Source organism: Eublepharis macularius, chromosome 9, assembly GCF_028583425.1.
Source record: "Eublepharis macularius isolate TG4126 chromosome 9, MPM_Emac_v1.0, whole genome shotgun sequence".
In the NCBI taxonomy this organism is placed as follows: domain Eukaryota; kingdom Metazoa; phylum Chordata; class Lepidosauria; order Squamata; family Eublepharidae; genus Eublepharis; species Eublepharis macularius.
The window spans coordinates 107,776,551-107,800,659 of record NC_072798.1 but is presented as its reverse complement, the minus strand read 5'-3'; the positions used below and the strand labels follow the sequence as shown (position 1 = coordinate 107,800,659).

Below are 24,109 nucleotides of genomic sequence, written 5' to 3'. Positions count from 1 at the left end.
GGCGGGGGGGGGGAGATATTTGCAAAAACGCACTAGTAGGCCAGGTAAAGCTAAGTGGATTGACTGAAACAGGCAATTTTACTGTGTGAGTCTTTCCAGGCACGATTGTTGAAGCGGATGGGAGAAGCAGAATTCTTAAAAACAGGATTATTATCTGACAAAATATCATGCAATCATACAGGTGCTCCAAGGGGTCTGGGCACCTTCTTCTGACTGTTCTCTTTACCACGGGGCAGACTCGGTCCTGAGCACCAGTGCTTTGTTTTAGTGGGCATCCCGTGTGTTATGAAGGAGTTGAACAGGTTTTTCTATGTTTTTTAAACTGAAAGGTGATGGCTGTCAGTTTACATTTATTATTGACTCTTATTTTGTCAGGCACGCAATATACTTTTAAAAAATAAAGTTATTATTAATAAATCATTACAGATGACTTGTGTTAATGCTTCTTGTCCAAATGCAGTCCTGGGGCATGAATATCCGACACACAAAGTCTCTCAAGGATCACATGACATCCCTGCAGGGTCCTAGATGGAATCCAAGCTACAAAGTCTCCTAATGGTCATTGTCAACAATCACTAAAGCGCTCTTGCGACCGTCAGCAATTTCCACAGTTTGGACACTCACTACAACACATACAAGTCAAAACATACATGAGCCAAAAGAAGCTACAGCTACCACGTATGTAAGCCACAAGAAATTTCTGTTCCTGCTCTCTCTGTATTTGTGCATTCAATGTGAAAAGTCAGCTGCAGCGCATCAGTGAAATGAGAGCCTTTTCAAAATTAATCATCTTTTTTTTGTTCCTGTTTTCTAGTTTCTTGTCACACATGACGCAACCAGTCCAAAGCTAAATGTACAGCAACTTGGTCAACTTTCAGGATTTCCAGTTGTATCTACCCCTTTCTCAACAAAGAATGAATATTCAGTAGATGCCAGATAATCGGTCCCTGAAACTGGCAGAACAAATTTACAGGACCGAGCAGGTGACAAATCATCAGCCCTCTCCCCTAAAAGCAACCAACAAGAAGTGTGCATTTATTCCGTTGGCGTGCTGAACAGATTATGTGCAAAAACGCCTTATGGGGACGGCAAACCATCACTGTGTTCACATGTTCACTACGTACATTTCTCAAGATCTGATGAAACCCATTATAAATGTTTCACAATACCTTGCATAGAATTACCCGAGGAAGGAAAACGAGCAAAATGCACCCTTGGCTCAGGTTCAACCTTCCCCCCCCCACCCCCCGAGGAGCTCTCTCCCTTCTGCCGAAACCGGGCATGCAGACACTACGTGGGAGGGGCCAGAGGGAAGGCTGGGCACAAATATTTTAAACGAAATAAAAACGAATAATGATCCTTTCCATTCTGCTTTATCCAGCAGCTAAACTCAGAACTTGAGAAAGCTGTCAGTCCAAGGTCTGCAATTAAATGCGTGCGCGTACATGGGTCAAACTGGGTATAGCCAACGTTGCTTCTTTTAAATCTGAAGGAAGCAGAAAAAGGCCACACCCCGACGGTGCCCATAATATGTTTCTGCAGAATTCCACAGCACTGAGGGCTTCCTCAGTGAGAAGATGAGCAAGAAAGTTCTCGGGACGCCAATTGGCAACCCCCCCCCCTCGTCCCCAAACTTCCCTTGCAGGAACGGGCCGGGCAAGGGCTAGATCACACAACCCGTCTACATGCGGCGGCGGCAAAGCCTGCCTCTTGGCTGCATAACGTGCCCAAAGAAATGCACAGAAGCTCCGCAACACAAAGGAGCTCTTTGGCTGCCCTGGAAAGGGGCTCCCCCTGAGTGTGGGAAGGGTGAAGCCGAAGGAGCTGAGGGGGCATTCGACGCCTTCTTTGCGACTCCTAATTTAAAGTAGCTCCCCCCCCCCCAAAAAAAACACCTGGACCACACGAACTGCTTTCTTGCCCAGGACTTGGAGATCAAGAAGGCACCTTCAAAATGTGTTAGAATATATATTCCCCCCAAAGAAGCAGAAGATACATTACTAACACACTGCTTCAGCAGAAGCGTGCTTGCAAAGGCCCTACTAATAAAGGAGGCGAAACCACCCCAGACGAGGGGGGGAAGGAAGGGCTCCTTCGCCATCACTCAGCGGCAAACCCAGGTTTGCTTTCGAAGGAACCCTCGACAAAGCTGCAGCCTCTCCTGGCTCCCTGGTGGGCGTACGGGGAGCGTATGCGGGCACTGGAGTAACGCACACACATCTTTTTCCCACTTAACATGTTTGAGTGTTCGTGTAAAATGTACGCATGAAAAAAATGTGGGGATAGGCCCTACTCACTTGATTAAGGGAAGTTTAAAAGGGATGTTCGGAAGCAATGAAGAGAAAGCTGCAGTGTGAATCTATTAAAGGGCCAGAAGTCAGATTATTATTTTTATCATGCCGCCTGTTTTTATCCCTTGATGTAATCTGCTCTGAATCTGCTGTGCAGGAAGAGTGGAATATAACAACAACAACAACAACAACAACACATGAACTACATCGCAGCTATTCTCAAGTTAAGACAAAGCAAGTGAAGAAACACAGTGGTTGGCCTAAAATACGTACTGATACCTAAAGTACATTCTGGTACAGTCCCAGCAGGTTACCTGGATACAGAGTCTGGTGTAGCAGTTAAGAGCGTCCCAGCAGGATCTGGGAGACCCAGGCGTGAATCTCCTCTCGGCCATGGAAGCATGCTGGGTGGCCTCGGGCCAGTTACACACCCTCACAGTGTTGTTGTGAGGACAAAGTGGAGGAGAAAAATGTGAGCCCTTTTGAGTCCTCACTGGGGAGAGAGGCAGGGTACAGGCGGCCTAAATAAAGAGAGTGGTTTGCTAGGAAATGTATGTTCTTGGTCATTTTGTCCACCTGGCTCACGTAATTCTTACACAACAGTCAGAAACAGACTGCCTGGAAGTTCCCTAGGGTAGGAGCTTGGGGAGGGGGAGCAGCGTCCGAACGGTGAGACCTCTCCACCTCAAGCAAGCCTCCACCTGGGCACATGCCTGGCTGCGGGGAAGCAGGCATGGACCTCCTAGCACATTTTTATCCCACTCTTTCACCAAGGAGCCCGCGGGCCGCGGCAAATTAACTGGGCAGTGCTGTGGCCCTGGATCTGTGAATAAGCGCCTGTGGGACTTCCCTTTTGATTTTCTTTAGCATACAGAGATTGGAGGCATGAAAGGAGCGCAAGGAAGAAATAAGTTTTGAGTCCTCTTTTATGTCCATCTATTATCCCTTGCAATTCTTGCCTCTGGAATTCCATGAACTCCTGTCCATCGGTAACATCTCTTGTTAGTACCTGTTATTAGTAACCAAACAGGGCAGCAGGCAATTATTAGTGGTGAAAGTTACAGAGCAAAGAAATGAATGAAGACCACAGTTCTGTCCAGAGGCCTTTGTGGCAGCGCCCTGCATGGCCACAGCTCAGGGTTAGTGGCTCGTACGGCGTGGCACTGATAAGGCATGCGGGTCTACTGTACCTAAGGTGGGTGCGCTTGCACTTCGACTGCGGTCTTCAGGCATCCAATAACCACACGCAGCACAAGAAGGAGGACGACAAGATAAGACACGTCAAAACTTTAAAAACTAGCAAGACAAGGGGACCCCCTCCCGCAAAAGGACTCATGCGTAACACTCACAACTCACACAAAAATGGGCCAAATTAGATGTAAGGAAACAACCATTCCATTGGTCACCACAAACGGCAGCAGTTTTTTAGACCAGCACAAATGGCAGGAAGGATCAACATGCAGTAAACACTTTTATAAAATACTTAAATTTCATTAAGCTTTCATTTAGCACTAGTGTGTGTGCAAAGGACACAGATGAGTAACAACAGCCTTGCAATGTAGGCCAGTACTATTTCCCCATATCATAGACGTGGGCAAGCTGAGAGAATAGGGTAAGATTTGAAGTGCGAGACTTTCGGGCATCTGTGAACTATTCACACACACAACTTTGATATCACATCTGAATCAATGCAACAAAACAAGACATTTCACAGCATTTTTGATTGGATGATTATTTATTATTGATTTACTTCATTTAAACAGGTGGGGATGCCTACTGCCCTGGTTTATATACAGAATTTATATCCCTCGAGAAAGATTTACTTTCCAAGCAAGTTGAGAATAAAATACGTAGAGCTTTTTCAACAGAGCGGTTGTCTTGATTTTTTTGGAATCGCACTAACAGTCTCTCTAAGATTTGGAGTGGGGTACACAAGATTACAGCTTTTGATTCAATAAGCACAAAACAATTTCTGGCCCTGATTTACCAACAGCATGAGAGGTTTTTCATTAAAAACGAGTATTTAAAAAGTTATGCCCAAAGTGCCTGTAAGCCCCGCCCACCGCACAGGTCAATCAGCCAGCAAAAAGCGACTGACCTTCTCAGACCTACAAGATCTCCTCAATTTGTCTGTTTCTGTTACTTCCACAAGATCAGCTTCCTGTCCCCACAAGCCTACTTCCTACTGTTTACGTGACTTTCTTCCCTGCTCAGTCTGAAACATCTCACATACCATACGAGATGGCAGACTAAACACACACACACACTTGCCTGATCTCCACTCACGTTGTAACCATTTCTGCAGAACTTTCATAAACTAGATTCGTGTCCTACATGCACTGCAAGTGCAATATGAAATGACCCCGTAAGCAAACTAGACAACGGCAAGGAACACCTGCCGTTTGAAGTCAGGAGGCAGTTATTTTACTTCCACTAAAACATGTAAAGAATAGTTGAGGAAGCATCTGGCAGTTTCCTCTGCAGCCCTTGAAACCTAAACATCTAAAAAAAGCCCTTCCACCAACCTTCCCTTCCGTCACCAGAGCTGCCCCCACCACAACATTCATTCAGCAGGCAGTAGCAAAGTCAAACAAGTATAAATGAAAACAGCAAAAAATCCCCACAAACCCGGAGCCTGCACCTAACGCAAAGCAGAATGCCAAACGCCGTCACTCCCATAGCTGGAGGACGACTTTCCTGTTTTACAAGCAGGTTAGGGTTATACTCGGGGAATCATCAAGAGGTCCTAAACAAACCCTTGCAGTGGGTTGTAAAGAGGGGAGTGGGACTCACGCTCTTCCTCTATGAATGATCTGCCCCAAATAAAAAGGTCCAATCCTCTGCTTCTACAGGATACTTGGGTTTTCCCACATCATCTTCAAAACAAGAGTATCACTGGCCAGGTCTGAGTGGGAGCCCTCCTAACCACCCCTGGCTTTCGCTTCTTTGGCCTGGCCAGGTCCAAATCTCCGGTCCATGTGCTGCCTACACTATTATACCCGGGGCACTTTGTGTGACACCTAAGGCCTCTCTTGCCTCTCTGATTTATCTCCCTCTTTTCACAGCGGAGAGGCTGCCTGGACAGCACATCACACGCATCATACAACATATACTGCTTGTTGTACAAACTGGACGCGACGCATGGAAAACAATAACAGAGGCCGTGCCTGTTATGCTTTTCCATAATTTTGTGGAAGTTGGGGAAGCTTTACTTCACCTTCAAAAGTGCTTTTGGTTTGGTCAGTGCCTGCTTCTGCTTGCTTTCCTTCTTAGGACACAAACTTATCTAACATCAAAACTATTAAAAATGTGCAGTTAAGTGGCTAGACTTTCGAGGCTATACAGTACCTACCCAAGTTGGGTGCGCTTGCTGTTCTTTTGTTACTTTTGATCTTGAAAAAGCCTCGCCCAAACGAAGACCGGGCTTTACGGGTCCCGAAGGCATCATCTTCCCCTGGAGATTTTGGAGGAAGAGTTCCATATTTGCTGCCTCCTACTTGCACCTCGTTCTGATTGAAAGAAAGGTCAAAAACCTTGATGTTGCTGCCGTGGTACTCATCATACGCACGTGTGGGGTAATGAAAGATACAAGAGAGAAACTCAGGCAGCACATTCACAGTTAATTGGCTTACAAATGTAAATACACTGAATTTACAGATGAACTAAGTAATACCTTATGTTCAAGTATTCTACACAGCAAAAGAAAATTCTTTTGCAAAATGACAGTCCATCAAAATACAATGTATTAAAAGTATTTATAATCTATGGTATTAGAAAAATCTGCTGAACCAATAATAGCCCCTTCTCTAAGCGCTGATAACATGGATCATTCAAAATTACATAATAGAGAAAGAAAAACATATGTGATAAAAGAAAAAAAATTTAAATAGGAAAAGAAAACAGGCAATGTTGAATGAACCTATTAATACGCTGTGATATATCATCAGTGTAATAACTTAAAAGAATTTTTCCTGAGTGCTATTGATATTGTTTTCCCTGTTAGAATTATCCATAATTTTCCCCATACATTTTGTTCAATTTTTATCCTTGTATTATTTTCCCAAATTGTTTTCAGTCCATTTAAAGTACCTGTATCTAGTTCAATTAAAAGTGAATATAATTAGGAAGTTACTCTTTTTGTGCTGTACATGTGTTGTATTAATAATAGGGATGTGCGATTCAGGTTTGCGATTCGGAAAAACATCCCAAATTGGGCCTGAGTGACTAGACTAGGAGTACAAGGAGAAGGAGGGAGGGGGATCAGGGAAGGGAGGGGGAGTTAGGAGTATCCAATCCCGCTGCTGCATCCTCTTTCCAGCCAATGGATTCTCCGGAAGGAGATGCAGGAGGGGATTTAAATTGGAGGCTTGCCTTTTGGCTAGTCCACAATTTTCCTTTGCCTACACTAAGACACTGAGAGACTTCCACTGCTGGGTAGACTCTCGTGTCTCCATGTTGGCTGGCCTGCTGGACTTGGAGGACTGGACTGAGGAGGACTTCACTTCACCTGGAGGATTCCCTGCCTGCCTGCCTGCCTGCCTGCCTGCCTGACCGCTGGACTTCAGGACTGGTAAGAGAGTCAGTGACTCACAGGAGTTACTCTTTGGGGGGAGGTGAGTTTTTGCTTGTCTGAGTGGGTGGGGGGAAGGGAATGGATTTTTTTTAAACTTTACTTTTAATTACTCTTTTGTCGTGTAGATTCGTGTGTGTGTGTGTGTGTTGCTGTAGATGGGCTTCAGCGGGGGCTTGCTCGGGGGTTTCTGATTTAAGTTGCTGTGCTTAAGAGGGTGGGCCTGATTTGGGGGGCTTTGTTGGCAAGTTTTCCAATTGGTCTTTGAAGTTGGTAGTTGGTGTTTCTTAGAATAGTTGGTGTTTTACAGTTACGGTTTGTTGTTGTTTACTGCTGCTGCTGTTGTGTTGGTTTGTGGTGGTGGTGCAGTTTTTAGTTTTAGTGGTGTTCGGTTAGCATACTTTGGGTTTCCAGGAACTGTTCGACTTAGGTGTGAATAGTGTTTTTAGAAGGTAGGCTAGTTGTAGGCCTTCACTTGAATATTTGCCCTCTGAACTAAATTGACAGGGAACCAAGGGTAGTTTCCCTCAGTAAATAGGCTTCTGCAGGAAAATAATCAGTTAGAGTTAGGCTCTATTCAAATTATAGATATTCATATAAATAGGCTGCCCATTAGTAGTACCCCCTTAAGTAGGGTTTCCCTGCCCATCTCTGGCACCCTTGGAGCCAGGCCGGGCACGTTTTTTCTAATAGGCTTTCCTTTATATTGGGGTTTAGGGCCAGCTTGATTCCTGAAGAGGAATTCAGCCGTTTGATGTGTAAGTTTAGGTTCCCAAAAATAAATAGTGCCATTTAAAAAGGTATTTAAGTGACCATCTCCTGTAGTAACAGAGCCACAAGAAACATAGGTTTAGAAATAGGTAGATAGGTTTTGAAACGAACTTATAAATTTTGGCTAGGTTTTTGGTGTTTTTTAAAACAAAAACCTTAACAACAGGTAAGTTTGGACTCTTTTCTATTTAACAACAGGCAGTGTAGGTTCAAGGTGGGGTAAGAATGAGAGATAGGAAAGCTGAGAGGGGCCCTTGGGGAAAGGCCAGCAATAAGTCTAGAGGGGTGGAGGAGAGGGGGAGGGGGGAGCTGCGGCTCTCTCCCCACCTGAGCAGAGGAGGTCCTTCTGAGCACAGCTGCCATTCACCAGCCTGGCTTCTGGTGACAGCAAGAGGGCCCGCAGGGCCCTCTTTGCTGAAGCAGCTGCTGAAGGGCCACCCTTGACCCAGGTGTCTGAGGAAGGAGCTGGCACTAGGTGGGGGCCTGCTGCTGAGGCTCCCCCTTCTCCAGCTGTTGAGACCCAGGGGCAGGGCAGCATGAGGTGTCTCCTGGGGGATGTGGGGCATGTGACTTTTCCATCCTTCAAGTTTATCCCAGGGACCCGTCGGATGTTGGAGGAACTGTAGGAAGAACCCCTGCTGGGCGGTCTTCCCCTGTTTTCTCTGAGTCCAGCAGCAGGCCTCTCACAGCTGTGCAGGAGGAAGAGGAAGAGAGTGTGGCCACAGGATTCTGCCTGTGGCATGGATGCCACATTCCATGTGTTCCTGCTGTGAGAGTCTGGATTTTCCCACAACAGGAACCAATGGAGGGTGGCTGGCCAGTTACTGCAGGGGTGGTTAGTTTTGGGGGGTGGGTGGGGAGGTCTGGTTCTGACCCCCCGTTTTCTCCATGGGGCACCACCTTTGGGGGGGCCATAAATGACCCCCCCACACACACACGCATACACACACAGTCCAATCTCCCTGAAACCTGGATGTGTATTAGAGGACAGGTAAGAGCAGGTCCCCTGAAAATTTGGTGCATTTTGCATTCAAAATGCCAGCCCAAGCCACCTAGAAAGACCCCGTTTTTCCCCATAGGGAACAATGGAGAGTGAATCCGGATAGGGGCACCTTCTTTGGGGGGCCATAACTTGCCCCCCTCCCGAAGTCCAATCATTCTGAAACTTGGGGGGGGCATTATAGGAGAGTTAGGAGAATGGTATGATTTGGTATGATTCAGAAGTTTGGTATGATTCAGAAAGAAGTTGCCCCCCCCCCCAGGCTCCCAGAGCTGGAAGCCACGTCTCCATTGAAATCAATGGCCGAATCTTTCTGGAGCATACCCAAAGCAACCCGAATAGCGATTTCTGAAGTGGTTTGCTTTCAGGACACCTTAATACCCACTCAGAGCGGTTTACAAAGTATGTTATTATTATCTCCACAACAACAATCACCCTGTGAGGTGGGTGGGGCTGAGAGAGCTCTGAGAAGTTGTGACTGACCCAAGGTCACCCAGCTGGCTTCAAGTGAAAGAGTGAGGAATCAAACCTGGTTCTCCAGATTAGAGTCCTATCAGTCTTAACCACTACACCAAACTTGCTTTCTGTTCAAATTTCATCATCTTTCTGGTCATAGTTTGCCTTACTGTAGAATTCACAATTAGATAATATAATTGATGCAGAAGGATCCAATTCATTGGGATTCCTTGCAACTTTTAATTGTGCTACAGTGAGGGAAGTTTCTTTTTCATTCTTTTTCATTTCTTTTCCCATTCTATGAATAACCCTTTTCTTTCCATTTAGTATATTCTTCTATTTTACCTAAGTGAGAAAAGTTGGGATGCAGCGTGAATGAAATTAATGGGGATATTTCTGGAATCAATTTGTTCTTCCATTTGTTCCAAATTTTTAATGTGGTATATAAAAAAAGATTCTCAGCCCATTTTATCTCTATTACTTTTTCCCCTCCAAAGATAAATTTTTCAGTTAAGTGCTCCATATTTGCTTCTACGTCCACCTATATCTTATCAGAAGTACCCTCCAGATATGCTGTCAGTGTTTTCAATTGGTTTGCCTCATAATATTTACTTATACAAGATTTTGTCCATTATCCTCGATCTGATCTTTTTCATCTCAGAGCCTTTGGTAATTGTGATCTTTTACTTAGATAAACGAAATTAGTGAATATCTTTTGAGAACTAGTTTGGTGTAGTGGTTAAGAGCAGCGGGACTCTTGTTCTATGTCCCACCCTAACACCAATGCTGGATTAATGCCCAGAGCCCTGGACCCATTAACAGGCACTCAAAAAGTTCTCTGAACAGTCTGTTGTGGAACTGAGAGCAAGCGTGGTATAATAGTCAGAGTCTTGGATTCGAAACGCCACTCCGCCATGGAAACCTGCTGGGTGACCTTGGGCCAGTCATACATTCACAGCCTAACCCACTTCACAGGGCTGTTGTGAGGATAAAAAGAAAGACAGATAAATGACCTGAGCTGCTTTGGGTCCGCGCTGGGGAGAAAGATGGGGTATAAGTGAAGTAAAATAAAATTAAATAAACTGATGGTTGGTGCTAGGGCTGAGGAAGGACAGAGTAAGGCTGAAAGAAGGGGTCCAAGCTCAACACATCCACGCAACCCGACAATCTTTGTTATTTTTGAGCTGATCCCATGTGGTGCAGTCCTAGTAAATATCTGTGAAAATGGTACTCCCTCTGTAGTTTGCAAAAGAGAATGGTGTGGAGTTATTATCAAATAAACCTGACAAACCTGAATAGCACACCTCGTGTGTAAGGGGCCTCAACGTATGACCACCCTGTGCTGATTCTAGGCATAAAAGCATAGAGAGAAACCTTGATTCCTAACTGACAATGAAGGTGAGTGATAAACTAGAAGCACTGAAAGACGCACACAGATGCCTCCTGCCAACTCAAGTGTCCTTTTGTGTGCAAACCAAACTGCAGACAAACCGAAGAGGACTGTGGTATTATGAAACTCACAGCTCCTTTTTCGGTAGCCTCCATGCAAATGCTGATCAATTTAATTTTGCTTAACTTCATGTGAAAATGTTATTTAGACACAGCTCACCTTCCTACCAAAAAAAGTAGGAGTCTTTGCGGGGCGGGGGGGACATTGTAACAAGGGGTAGGCTATAATAAAAGTTCTCTCTCACACAACGACAGATTAGGAAATTAGATGCCCCAAAATCAATGGGACTTGCTTCTAAACAGTCCCAATAAAATCAACTGAACCTGATAGCTTCATTGGGACTAACAGTGTTCAGCATTCTTCATACTGTACCCACAATATCTTTCTTAAAATATGCCATACAGGTATGATACCTCTTCTGGCTTCTCTCCAGGGTCTTTATCCTGTTTGAGGGGAAATTGTAAGCATTAAAAATACTGCAGGTAGATGGATGCTTTAATTCAAGAGATACCAAATAAATTTCAATTACAAACTATCTACGTCGAGCCATGGCTAACACTTTATTGAATAAACACTCAGACTTTCGCAGTTCAGTCTTTACAGTATTTTCAGGTAACGACTAGCCTGAGCGATTATCGATATTTGGAATTACCTGGGGGGAAAGACTGCTGCCCTTGTTAGTCAAAACAACAAATGCTTGAGAAGGCCACTCAGTACGGCTCCAGGAGCACCAGCCATTAACATTTTCTGAATATATAGCCAGCCAATATATCTGAAGGAACCTCTTCCCCCGTATCTGGACCATCTGATTTCGGATAAGGGGCAACGAGCTCCTTCTTTCCTGGCCAGGCAAAAATCTCTCCTGAGCCTCCCAGGCTTTTTAAATAAGTGAGATTACTGAGACTTCAAAAGTTTTCAGTAGGATATCCCAATTTTATTGAGGCAATTTTTATGCCACTTCTCGAGAGTCCTGGTCAAGGAAGCTTACCGTTATGAAAAGTAATGGTTTGGTAGTGTGTGTGTGTGTGTGTGTTATGTGCCGTCAAGCCACCTCCGACCTATGGCAACCCTACGAAGGAAAGACTTCCGAAACGTCCTGTCATTAACAAACTTGCTCAGAAAACCCTTTGATTTGGTGGGGGTGCTAGTTTTAAACTTTAAATTAACAAAGTATTTTATAGTGATTACAGTATTTCTTGCTAATTTATGTATTTTTTTGTCAAAAAGCAGGATATAAATTCAAAACACAATTGGTATCTCTTCACTTGGCTCTGGATTGGACAGAAAAACTTTTTGTAAAGCTTAACTCAATTCCCTCTTTTGTATAATAGCTGTATTTCCCCAACCACGTTCTGAAGAAGATGCCAAGACATTCAGTCCATAGAATCCTCTACTGCCAATTCATCACTTGGTATCTCATGACTTGACGTTCGGGCGGGATGTGTGGACTGCCTCCTTTGCACAGTATTGTGCCTGAAGGAAGATAAAAGCCCTCTCTGCAGTGTCTGATCCGACCCAGTGGCTTCATACTTGCTGATATTTCAACCATCAAACAAGCGGTATGCCTGCGTGAAAGCCTCAGGGATCAGATCCGAGGGAATAAAGGTAAAGCGCCCTCATTTCCAAAGAAGCTAAATAATCCAAACAGGACTACTCACTTCACACAGCTCCTTCTTCAAGTTTCCCAAACTGCTTGATTTTTGCAGAACTGAAGTTCTAGAAACAATCATATTAACAAAGAAAAATAAGCAACTGAATCTTGTAGCAAGGCAGGAAGATTCTCGGGAGCGTCTCTGCCAGCCGCGTAGCATCTAGGTGGAATTTCCATTCTCCCCCTCGTTGGCAGGAGTTTAAGCTGCCACATGGCCAGGGGCACCAGCCAAAGGACTGAAGGCAGACCCGTGGCTCCGGCCTGTGGCCTGAAGTCGGCCAGACCAGTGGGTCCAGTACCAGCCCAAGATGTAGTTTATTGCATTTTGGGTTATCTTTTCTGGTTGTTCGTATAAGTTGTATATTTGTAAGCCACTTTGGGTTCCCAGTGGGGAGAATAATTGGGAGCAGTGTGTCCAAGAAGCCCTGGTTCCAAGCCAAGCAAGCCGCAATCTCCTGCCTTCTGCAAAATGAGAGAAATAAGGGCAGAAACAGCCAGGCCCCCGAGCCTACATTTTCCCCACAAGACAGGGCAGAATTACACAAGGAAGTAAGTGATGGGTAAGAGTGCTTAGCCCTTCATTCCTGCCAATTCTTCCCTGTAAATCTACCTTCCCAAGCCATTCTTCAGATGAATTTTGAAACTGAAGATAAATATGGGAGGGGGAGGGCAGCATCTGCAAGGGAGAATCAGCAGGCATGGAAGGATCTAGGCACCCTCTTTCCTGGTGACTCTCCCCTGCAGTGCCTTCCCCACTACTCCCACATTAACTCAACAAATATGGGTTTGGGAACGTATGTGGCACCCTAACTTGCAAAGGTTCTAGCGCTGAAGTACACAAAGAGCTTTGAACACCCCAGAAAGCCTGTCAGGTCTTGCCAGGTACTTTCCCAATCACTTCACTGCATCACTCCGAGGAATGAGTTAAAGATGATTTTATTAGAGAAAGGTATCCGTTCAAGAAGCTATGACAATGGGATTGATCGGAATGCCAAAAGGTAGTAAAGCAGAATCAATTATACGGCACTGTCTCCACCCCTCCCCCCAGTGGGAAGGAGCGGCCGTTGGAGGTTTTGGCGCGCGTTGCCTGGGAAGGGAAGGGGGGGGGAGCTCTGTTCAGTCTCTGTGCTGAAGTCAAGGTCAGGTTCTCAGGCTTTGCCAGGAACTGGTAACCAAAACACCTTGCCTGGAAGATAAGTAGTTAGCAACAAAGCAACAGAATATTGGTTTCACTCTGCATGTACTCAGAGACACACTACTACCATAATAACAATACACCTGAGGCATGGCAGATATGCTGAAAGCCTATCTGACAAAGATACATAAATATTAAGTCTCATGATGTTCCAGGCTGAGGATATAGACACTTGGGAAAGTGGCCAATTCAGAAACTGTTTTGTCTTCCAAGTGACATGTACCCCAAGAGAGTTAAGAGCGTGCCATTTCTTAATGTTTAAATGGAGATGGGCACAGAGACGGCACTCTGCAGCGTTTCAGCCATGCAGTCAGTGGCCAGATTTTATCTTTCTGCATTTGCTTTCGAGTTTATTTTAAAATCCACTGTCTCTAAATCTGTAGTAGCAGACAGTCAAAAAGCAAACAACTGCTTTGTTGATTACAGAAGAAAATTGCTTCAGAAACGCAAATGAGCATAATGTCCATGCATAGTTGGAAAAAATGCGTCCCTTTGGAAGTTTAGCTTCCACAATGCCGTGATATTTGTTCCCCTTCTGAGCAACTGAATTACATCTAGGAACTTATTCTACATATCAACACAGTTAGATTAATGCTACTGCGAATATCGATCTAGGCCATTTTAAGAATTTGACTCCTCAATGAAGATCTGGAATATTCATCAGTGAAAAATCATCAAATAATGCTGAAGTACTTACAAAGTTATTAAGTGTACTGTAACAACAAAGACACTTTCTTCATCAACAGGACCGATAATTGTAATAATTACAAAGCCAAATTCATTAACTGATACTGTAAAACAACAAAACTTGCTTTCTAAAGAATTCTAATGAACTATTGTTACTTTTTAAAAATGTTAGGTAAGATCGCTATACATGTGACTGATTCACCGAATTATTTGGCTTTCTTATCTAGGAACATCAAGTCAGCCTCCAGCCATGAAGTTATAAAAAAAATAAAAATGAATGGAAGAGTAGTAAAATGACAGTAGCTACTAAAAATGTGGTAACTTTAAAAGGCAGCAGGTTAGTTCTTTGAGACAGGAGCCCAATCCCAAATAGGAGCTTCGTAAAAAGAGGATCTTCTACAGGCAGCAAGTAGAGACCATATGGGTTACTCTAAGTAGTCAGTCTGGTAACGACAACTGCCTGCATTCATGCTTAGGGATGCCTTCTGTGACAGCGGACAGTCTGTACATGCTGCGGTTTGGGGCAAACATTCCTTACTCTTGCCCTTGCTAACTCATGAGTAGGGGTGATGACTGAATCGCTAAACACCTCCCCTTTTAAAAATTCAATCACTTTCCGCACCAGAGCGGTCATTCTGAAAGTCTGCCATCAAAATTCTTTACCTGTGAGCAGAACCCTGGATTAGAGAAGGAAGGGAGGAAAACAGGGTTGCACTTACTTGTAACTGCTGTCCATCCAGTGGTCTTCTGTGCAGGCACACATTGGGACTGCACACGTGCAGGCCAGCCACGGAGAAGATTTCCAGAGCTTTCTAGAAGACTAGAAGCCTTGCTACAAGTGACATTTTACACGTGAAGGATAAAGGATCATTTTCGCAAGTCTTTCTGGGAACTGAAGTTCCTCTCCCCCACCGCTTTTCCTTTTGTTCCTTCCCCTCGCTGCCTGAAGAGACAGAGAAAGCCTGCGGCAACAGCAACTTTTGCAAATTGTTCCTCCAGTCACGAGCCTGCTCTCAATGATCTTTGGGGCAGGCAGCTGCAACTTTCTCAGCTTTCTCCGGAGCATCCCCCCCCCTGCCCTCAGCAAGACGATTTGCAAAAGCTGATGTTGCCGTAGGCTCTCTCTGTCTCTTCAGGCAGCGAGGGGAAGGAACAGAAGGAAAAGGGGTGGGGGAGAGGAACTTCAGTTCCCAGAAAGACTTGCGAAAATGACCCTTTATCCTTCACGTGTAAAATGTCACTTGTAGCGAGGCTCTAGGAGCCCCCCTCCTTCCTTTGGCACTTTCCTGCCAAAAACATCACTTGACCAGGAGGAGGGGCACTATTCCTTCAGTTCTCTCCATGCCACCGACAGAGACCGCCCCCAGAAATGAAGTTCCAGAGACTTCTCAGCGGGGCAGGAGAGAGGAATGTGTGCCTGCACAGAAGATCACGCAATGAACAACAGTTACAGGTAAGTGCCACCCTGTTTTCATCTTTGTGGCTTCTGTGCAGTCTCACATCAAGAGAGCAGCACGCTCACTTAGTGAAGGAGGTGGGTTTGAAACTCTCAAAGTAAGCGACTAGGGAGGACCCCCTTCCCAACAGATGTTTAGCATCTCATTGCCATTAACCCAAAGGTGCTTCTAAGAAGCTGGGAGCTCTCTAAATGTGTCTCTGCCAAAGTACCAGCAGGTATGCAGCGAGGCAAAAACAGCACTCTGCTGGGGAGAGCCATGCTAGGGAAAGGGCGTTGGGCAGTCGTGCACTCAAAAGGGAGTGTGTGATCGCCTCTACCAATCTACCAAGGAAGGGCTGCGTGAGGATACTGCCAAGTCTCTCTCAGAGCCTGAAAGGCTAATACAACAGATAGTGTTGTGAGACGTTAGGGCTGAAAGCCAACCCCTGGTAGGGAATCCTGGCAAGGGCATTGGACACATCAACATTGTGAAAGTCTATGAACGGGGAGAACATAGGTTAGAAACCCCTGGTGTCCTCACTCCACGGGTGGAAGTGCAGTACTCTAAAAACGAACCACCAGGGAAGTGCAAAAAATCAGCAAGGGGTTAAACCCCTACTTTGGAGATCCAAAAAGGAAGAAGAAAGTTTAGAGTGTTTGAGTCCTAAACATAATCAATAGCATAAGAAGCAGGGTCCAAGTCATGCTATAGCCTCAGCAGAGACTCTTACTCACTTCGAGGTACAAAATATAGTAGTCAAGGAGCAGCAGTTGCCATTCAGGGAGAGAAAAAATGAGACTACTGCTATAGTGCAGGGAAAGGAGCTGACGCGAACTGCCAAAGCAACCATCAGGAGTGAAGACAGTAGATCCACACCAGAAAAATGGAAACAGTGAAGCAGGTGTGATGGGGCCAACGAAAGGACAGACAATATGCACCATCAATGAACCCGGTGCTGGTAGCAGAGCTACTTGTGCCGCAAAAAAGAGCCAAGACCTGAAACAGGAAAGCAGATCACCTTGCCGGTGGATTAGCAAGGGCATCCCCCAATGACAGGGCAGCAAAGCAGCAAACAAAAGGGCAGGCCATGGACCCTCACGGTGTGTCGCAAGGCCAAAGCAGCACATGCCTCCAATCAGACTATCTAGGAGTTGGTGCCAGATGGCAGAGGAAAACATAAGTGCAATGCACTGCAATGACATAATTTACAGTGAAACAAAAGACAAAGAAAGGTAAGGTACACATACACTAAAGTTATAGGCTGTGAAACACAGATATCTGAAGGAGTAAGATGAATTCACAAAAGCTCGTATCAAATGAGCGTTGGTCCTTATAAGGCCCCTGGGCTTTTAGGTTATCATACAAAGAGGCAATCTGCCACTGGAGATGTTTCACAGCCTCAATTTATAACACATGCCCCAAGGTGGGGTTAAAACATACTTCGTGCTCCCTGCAAAGGGGATGGTAAAAGGATCATCATGACCTGTTGATTAGCCAGCTGGGTGACCTTGGGTCAGTCACAGCTTCTCGGAGCTCTCTCAGCCCTACCCACCTCACAGGGGGATTGTTGTTGTGGGGATAATAACAACATACTTTGTAAACCATTCGGAGTGGGTGTTAAATTGTCCTGAAGGAGGATATATAAATCAAATGTGATCATTATTATACCTTTCCATTCCATCCACACAACAACCCTGCAAAGCAAGCTAGGCTGAGAGAATGCAATGGGCCCAAGGTTCCCGTCAAGCCTTTCAGGTAGAATGGCATTTGAAGCTGGGTTTCCCAGACTCCAGTCCAATGCTCCCAACAACTATACCAAACTGACTCTTGTTAGGAATGACCCCCAAGTCAGGATGAACACAATTGCAACAAGAACTCTCTCCTAGTAGTGGCAATTGTAATGCTATGGAGTCTGTTTCATGCTTTATGTTAGTCCCAGGATCATACATTCCGGAGCAGTTCCAGTGCAGGTTTGGGTAAACTGGCTGAAGTACTGCTAAGGAAGCTCTGAGCTAGGCCTTGTGTTCTTTCCTTTGTTTCTGCTGAATAAAGTCACTCTGCGGGTGATTCCGCACGAATGGTTTTCCCTGCTTCAGCTTCTAAATGACCTTGATTTTTTCTTGCGTTTCCACACGTGGGAAGGCAATCCTAGCAGCAGATTCGAAGTCACTGCACGTTTTGTCCGTTTTTTTCCCATCCTGCTTTCCCACGACTTATTTGTCCATGCGCAGCAGATTAGGGATTTTAATCATGCGGAATTCTTTATCCAGTGTTCTCCCCACCCTTGCCCTTTTCTCTCGCCCTTCGAATCAACTTAATTTGATTGGCCAATCAAGTTTTCTAAGCTACACCCACTACCCGTTCCCTCCCCCCCTTTTTTTAAAAAAATGTAAAAAAACGTTGCAACGTTTCTACAAATCTATGCAGAAACATATCCTGTGTCACATGACAACAGCTGACCAATAATGGGTCCATTTTACAACATGCCAAATTTGTTACTTGTTGCTCGCTGACAGCTGACAGCTTCTGAGGTAGAGTGAAAGTGTGATGGAGGGACTTCAGCATTCAACTAGTGGTCTAGGCATTTCATGGAGGGAGAAAGAGACCGTCCTCAACACAACACCTATCACTAAACCACACCGCTCACGAAGAAAGCGGGAAAGATAGACGCGGGGTCATTGGTAACAATTTTCCCTCCAAATGTCAATAGCCAATACTCTTCCACAATATCGGCAGGAAGTGCTCTGGCCTATCCAATATGTTTATTTGATTCAACGTTTATGTGTAGCAACGTTTTTTTGTGAGAAATTTTTTTCTAATGTGTTGGTTTGATGCAACGTTTATGTGTAGCAACTTTGGGGGGGGGAGTGGAAATGAAGATGTGCATCATTCGACACTTCCCCCGGGAAAAGCGATGAGGAATCGATTTTTATCCTGTCAAAAATTCCGCATGATGGACTTTGAGCCGATGAAATGTGCGAAACAGAAGCCTAATGTGGAATCGGGGAGAAGTGGATTCGTAGGACTCCACCGCAACATGACTGCTCAGAAAGTCCGATCAAAATTGATCATGTGGAATCCCCCTGTGCTGACTAAAAGATACCTTCTGCCCATTCCTAAATGACTGCTGAATCTTACAGCAAAGAGACTGAGAATGGTGGGAACAGCGAGCATCATTCCCGGGTAGGAAAAAGGGAGCGTGGGCATACATGAAACCAGCAGGGAAAACCTGCCTTCAAACAGCATTGGGCTGAGAGGGGCAGGTTTATCATCTCTTGTGAAAACAGATGCAGCTGAGGAGCCCAGTCATTCATGGATAAGGTGAGCAGAAACCAGAGAATAGCAATGGAGAAGCTCTCTGAGGCAGCAAAAAGAGAACTGAGGGAATAGCGCCCCTCCTCCAGGTCATGGGATGTTTTTGGCGGGAAAGTGCTGAAAGGAGGGGGGAGGGGCACTCCTAGGCATCTAGAAAGCTCTGGAAATCTCCTCCGTGGCTGGCCTGTGAATGCGTGGTCCCAATGTGGGCCTGCACAGAAGCCATGAAGATAAACACATTCTCTCCCTCCTGCTCTCAACAGGCAGTGACCTTTTCTCTCTCGACTTTTTGAGGTCATACCCCCCACACACACACACCACAAAGGCTTTTGCATTTCTTTTGGTGTGTGCGTGTGTGTGTGGGTGTGGGTGGGGGTTAATGTAACAGCAGTTTTCTGTTGAATTGAACACCGGCAGCTCCCGATCTCAGGAAAACCCCTGGTTTCTATGACTAAGCAGGCTTCCTTCCCAGTTCCTCCTCTCAAAGAAGCATCCCCATTGTTCTCCCTTAAGCAGGGTTCGGCAGGAGGGCCAGATTGAGCCTCTGGCTGAAGCCAATACATTCATCTTCCATTCACCTCCTCAGTACCACAACGCCTGTACTGCAGACACTAAGGAACCTCCAGTAACTATTCAGACGTCTCCCAGGTTAAGCCACTGAGATCGCAGCCTCTGTGATGTCCTCAAGAATCCCTGCCATTGCAAGTTTCTTTAGTGTTATTAATTGCTATTGTTTAAACTCCTGTTTAGGTGTGGTGCCACTACATGCCACAGAAACAGGATGATACAGAGAAAAAAAGAGCATAATATAATGTAAAACAGCTGAGTGATATCAACAGTTATTTCTGAAACTTTTCCTGGTGCAACTTTATAGCAAGTTGTAAAAACTTTGCTACCTTCTCAATTGGAGGAGAAATCATTTAAAAGACAGTAAACCTTATGGGAATCAGAAGAACCCACAATATTAGCTAAAATAGAGCTTAAATATAAACAATAAATAGAAAATGTGGAATTGTCTCAATACAGCTGGTATTAAAAAGACAGTGCAAATCCAAGAGGGGGTGGTCCCAAACAAAATGAAACGAAGCCGAAGAACAGGACCACGTACAAAATTTTCTTGCTATCAAAACTCAAATATAAGGCACAATGAAAAGCCAAAATCAATTTTCTTGCTTTCAGAACACAATTGTAAGGCACATAATAAGCCAAAATCAACCGAGGAGTTATGAAGAATTCCCAAACTCCCGGCTGGAGGTGGCAACGGGTTTGCCAGCTTGGAAATTAGGCCCCGTTTCGCACAATGTGCTTTGTCATTTAAAGGCCCCTTTAAATTGAAGGCACTGGGTTTTTATCTTTAATAATGAATATAACTTTAAATAGTGGATGTAGTCAGCACTACCCCACCCCATGAAGTAAAATCATTCGGGAATAGAAGCTTCTAAGAGAAAAGTAGCAGTAGCAGACTATAATTGGTGAGTTTTTTTCTGTAATGTTTGTATCTGCAAGGTCTGTTTAAATGTAATTCGCATGTGCTGTTAAAGTAACCTGGTTTTTGGGAAATGGGATTCTTTGCACCTGTTTGAATGTAATTTACATGTGTGGTTAAAGTAACTTTGGCTTCTGAAAATGAGACACTTTGTAACTATGTAACACTGTTTGGCACACTGGCTATTGTCAGACTGTGGCTAGATAAGGTACTCTCTGCAAGATTCCCTTTAGAAGCAAGAATAAGTCCAATGTCTGGCAAAGGAAGCTTTATTGCAGAAAAGGTCCATTATAGTCCACTGTCCTGAATAGGAGACTCAGGATGGTACATGATCATTGTTACCAATGAAGAGCAAGCATAGGATACAGAGTAACAATACCCCTCTGGAACAGCCTCCCCCCACAGTTCTCAAAACAACATCTTTCAGTCCTGGGAAGCTGCTCTCCTTCAAGGCCAATGCCTGGTGGAACGCTGTTAGACAAAACAGTCTCCTCTGGTGGGAATGCTGCCTGGGAACTGGTGCACCTGAGGAGAAAATACTTAAACACTAAAAGCATTAGAAAATGGAGTCAGTATAGTTAAGATATATACTGGACCTGACATTTCTGCCCCCCTTAAAATAGATCCCCCCCTGGTTTATATGGGTAGTGAGTATGAAAAGCTTTGGTTAATCTAGGAGCATGAACATGTGCAGAGTTCACCCATTCATCGTAACCAGAATCAAAGTCCTTCCATCTAATGAGGTAAAAAAGCTGATTTCTCTTGATTTTAGAGTCCAAAATTTGTTGTACCTCATAGTGTATTTGGTCGTCAATTAAAGTTGGAATGGGTGGAGCTTTGATATGCCACTTGTTGTCGGTGGGAGCTTTCTTCAAAAGGCTGACATGGAACGTATCATGCACATGGCGAAGGTTCTTGGGTAATGTTACAGCAACAGTCACTTTATTTATTACTTTGCGTACAGGAAAAGGTCCTAAGAATTTCAGAGCGAGTTTGCGACTTGTCTGAGCTAGCTTTAGGTTCTTTGTGGAAATATACACATGGTCTCCTGGTTGTAATTCCCATTCGGCCACACGATGGCGATCTGCGTACTTTTTGTAATCCAGTTTGGCTTTTTCAAGGTGCTTCTTAATGATAGTCCATTGCTGCACCGCCTCCCCCCACCATGAGGATACATCTGGCAATTTAGAGGAATGGAGAGGGGGTGCGTCCAATGGGAAGGGATTGAAATGAGTCCCATACACAATTTTGAAGGGGGCTTCTCCCGTTGAAGCGTGTACACTGTTGTTATAGGAGAATTCGGCTAGAGGGAGAAGGTCCACCCAGTTATCTTGTTGAAAATTGATGTAGCAACGAAGGAACTGTTCTAATATTTGGTTTGTTTTTTCGGACTGCCCGTCGGTTTGTGGGTGGTGGCTTGAACTGATACCTTGTTCAATATTCAACATTTTCAAAAGCTCCCGCCAGAAGTTGGCAACGAACTGTCCGCCGCGATCCGAAATCACCTTGGACGGAAAAGAATGTAATTTTACGATGTGTTTTAGAAACAGATCCGCTAGTTTTCGAGCGGAGGGTATAGCAGTACAGGGGATAAAATGGGCTTGTTTGGAGAACAGATCTACCACAACTAAAATACAATTATGTCCTTTTGAAAGAGGTAGATCAGTGATAAAGTCCATGGAGATTACTTCCCAGGGCCGGTTCGGCGTTTCCAATGGTTGCAGGAGACCCGGAGGTTTCCCTTTCCTGGTTTTTGCGCTGAGGCAAACAGGGCAGGAACTAACGTATTGGGAAATGTCTTTGCGCATGCCCGGCCACCAGAATTGTCTTTGAACTAGGTGTAAAGTTTTCAGGTACCCATAATGTCCAGCAGTGGGCGCATCATGACAGCGCTGCAAGACTTCCAGCTTAAGGCTGTCCGGGACATAAAACTTGCTCCCCGCTAGCCAATCCCCCTGTGGGGATTGGGTTAGTTTGTTTCGCGGAGCTTTATCCCCCTCCTTCTCCACTTCAGTTTTAAGTTTCGATTTCCATTCTTGGTCGGCCGGGAGGGGCTGCTTAGCACGGCTGCGAGTAGTCACCACGCCCCCAAGTTGCTTAGGCGAGAAGACCGTGTCGACAGTCTCCGCCCGTTTGCTCTTATGTTGGGGCATGCGCGACAGGGCGTCCGCCAAAAAGTTAGTTTTGCCCGGGAGATAATTGAGGGTGAAGTTGAACTTGGAAAAGAATTCCGCCCACCGCAATTGCTTAGCATTCAGTCTGCGTGGGCTTCGGAGGGCCTCCAAATTTTTATGATCTGTCCAGACCTCAAAAGGGTATGTCGCCCCCTCCAGCCAATGCCTCCAGTTTGTGAGAGCTGCTTTCACTGCAAAGGCTTCCTTCTCCCACACATTCCAATTCCTTTCTGCCTCTGAGAACTTTCTAGACAAGAATGCACAAGGCCTCAATTTCCCATCCTCCCCCTTCTGCAGCAAAACCCCCCCTATCGCCGTATCGCTGGCGTCGACCTGTACTATGAAGGGGGACTGTTCGTTGGGGTGGGAGAGGATGGGTTCCGTTACAAATTGCTTTTTAAGGCATTCGAAGGCCGTTTGGCAATCGGGGGTCCATTGTAGTTTAGCAGAGGGTTTTTTGGCTTGGTCCCCTTTATCTTTGGTTTTCAGCAATTCTGTTAAGGGGAGTGTGATTTGGGCGAAATTTGCTATGAAGTCTCTATAGAAGTTGGCAAAACCCAGGAAGGATTGCAGTTCTTTGCGGGTGGTGGGTGTTTGCCAATCCTGGATCGCCTGTATTTTGGCTGGATCCATTTTCAACCCCTCTTGTGAGATACAATACCCAAGGTAAGTGAGTTCGGTTTTATGGAATTCACATTTGGACAATTTGATGGGCAGTTTATTCTTCATCAAGGTGGCCAGGACCTTTTGTACCATTTGAACATGTTCTTCCTCGGTGTCAGAATAAATTAAAACATCATCAAGGTACACCACCACCCCTTTGTACAGAAATTCATGTAAAACTTCGTTTATCATGGACATGAATACAGACGGGGCTCCCGTCAATCCGAAAGGCATAACTAAGTATTCATATTGTCCGAGGGGCGTATTAAACGCGGTTTTCCACTCATCCCCTGCCTTTATACGAACGTGGAAGTAAGCATCTTTTAGATCTAATTTCGTAAAGATCTTACCTTGGGCCACGACGTTGAGAAGGTCTCGGATGAGCGGTATAGGATAGGCGTTGTTGGTGGATACTGCATTTAGTCCTCGGAAATCCGTGCACAGTCTGAGTCCCCCATCCTTCTTTTTCACGAAGAGAACTGGAGCGGCGTGGGAGCTAGAGGCTGGGCGGATGAACCCTCGTTGGAGGTTGGTGTCGATGAATTTCCGGAGCTCTTCACGTTCATGGAGACTCATGGGATAGAGTCGTCCTTTAGGCAATGAGGCTCCGGGTAAAATTTCCACCGCACAGTCCGTTCGTCGGTGCGGGGGTAGAGTATCAGCTTCCTCCTCCGAGAAAGCATTTAGAAAAGGCCAGTACGGTTCGGGTATTTGGTTGACTTCTTCTTGGGTGAGGAGGGCCTTTTCTTTGTAAGTTGGGTCTTCACCCCAGTTTTGATTCCAACGGTGATTTTTACAGTTGGCATGATTGAAGGTAATACATCCTTGAGCCCAGTCTATGTAGGGATTGTGATCACATAGCCATTTGCTGCCTAGAATTAACGGGTACTTGGCAGTAGAGCTGATGACAAAGGACCTCTTTTCCCAATGTTGTCCCATGCCTGTGATCACCGGGATGGTT

General features: G+C 45.2%; 1 protein-coding gene across 7 annotated transcripts in view; it reads right to left on the bottom strand.

Annotated features, from left to right (window-relative positions):
• PPFIBP1 (PPFIA binding protein 1) overlaps positions 1-24,109 on the bottom strand; it is a 218,856-nt gene that overhangs the window by 27,882 nt on the left and 166,865 nt on the right. For 4 of the 7 annotated variants that reach the window (XM_054987877.1, XM_054987879.1, XM_054987880.1 and 1 more), the window contains 4 exons: positions 12,197-12,254; positions 10,952-10,981; positions 5,644-5,800; positions 3,482-3,514 (listed from right to left, as the gene is read on the bottom strand). In XM_054987877.1, coding sequence (XP_054843852.1) covers positions 3,482-3,514; positions 5,644-5,800; positions 10,952-10,981; positions 12,197-12,254 — 278 coding nt within the window. The remainder of the gene's footprint in view (positions 1-3,481; positions 3,515-5,643; positions 5,801-10,951; positions 10,982-12,196; positions 12,255-24,109) is intronic. The other 3 variants (XM_054987878.1, XM_054987882.1, XM_054987883.1) reach the window with 1 other exon arrangement.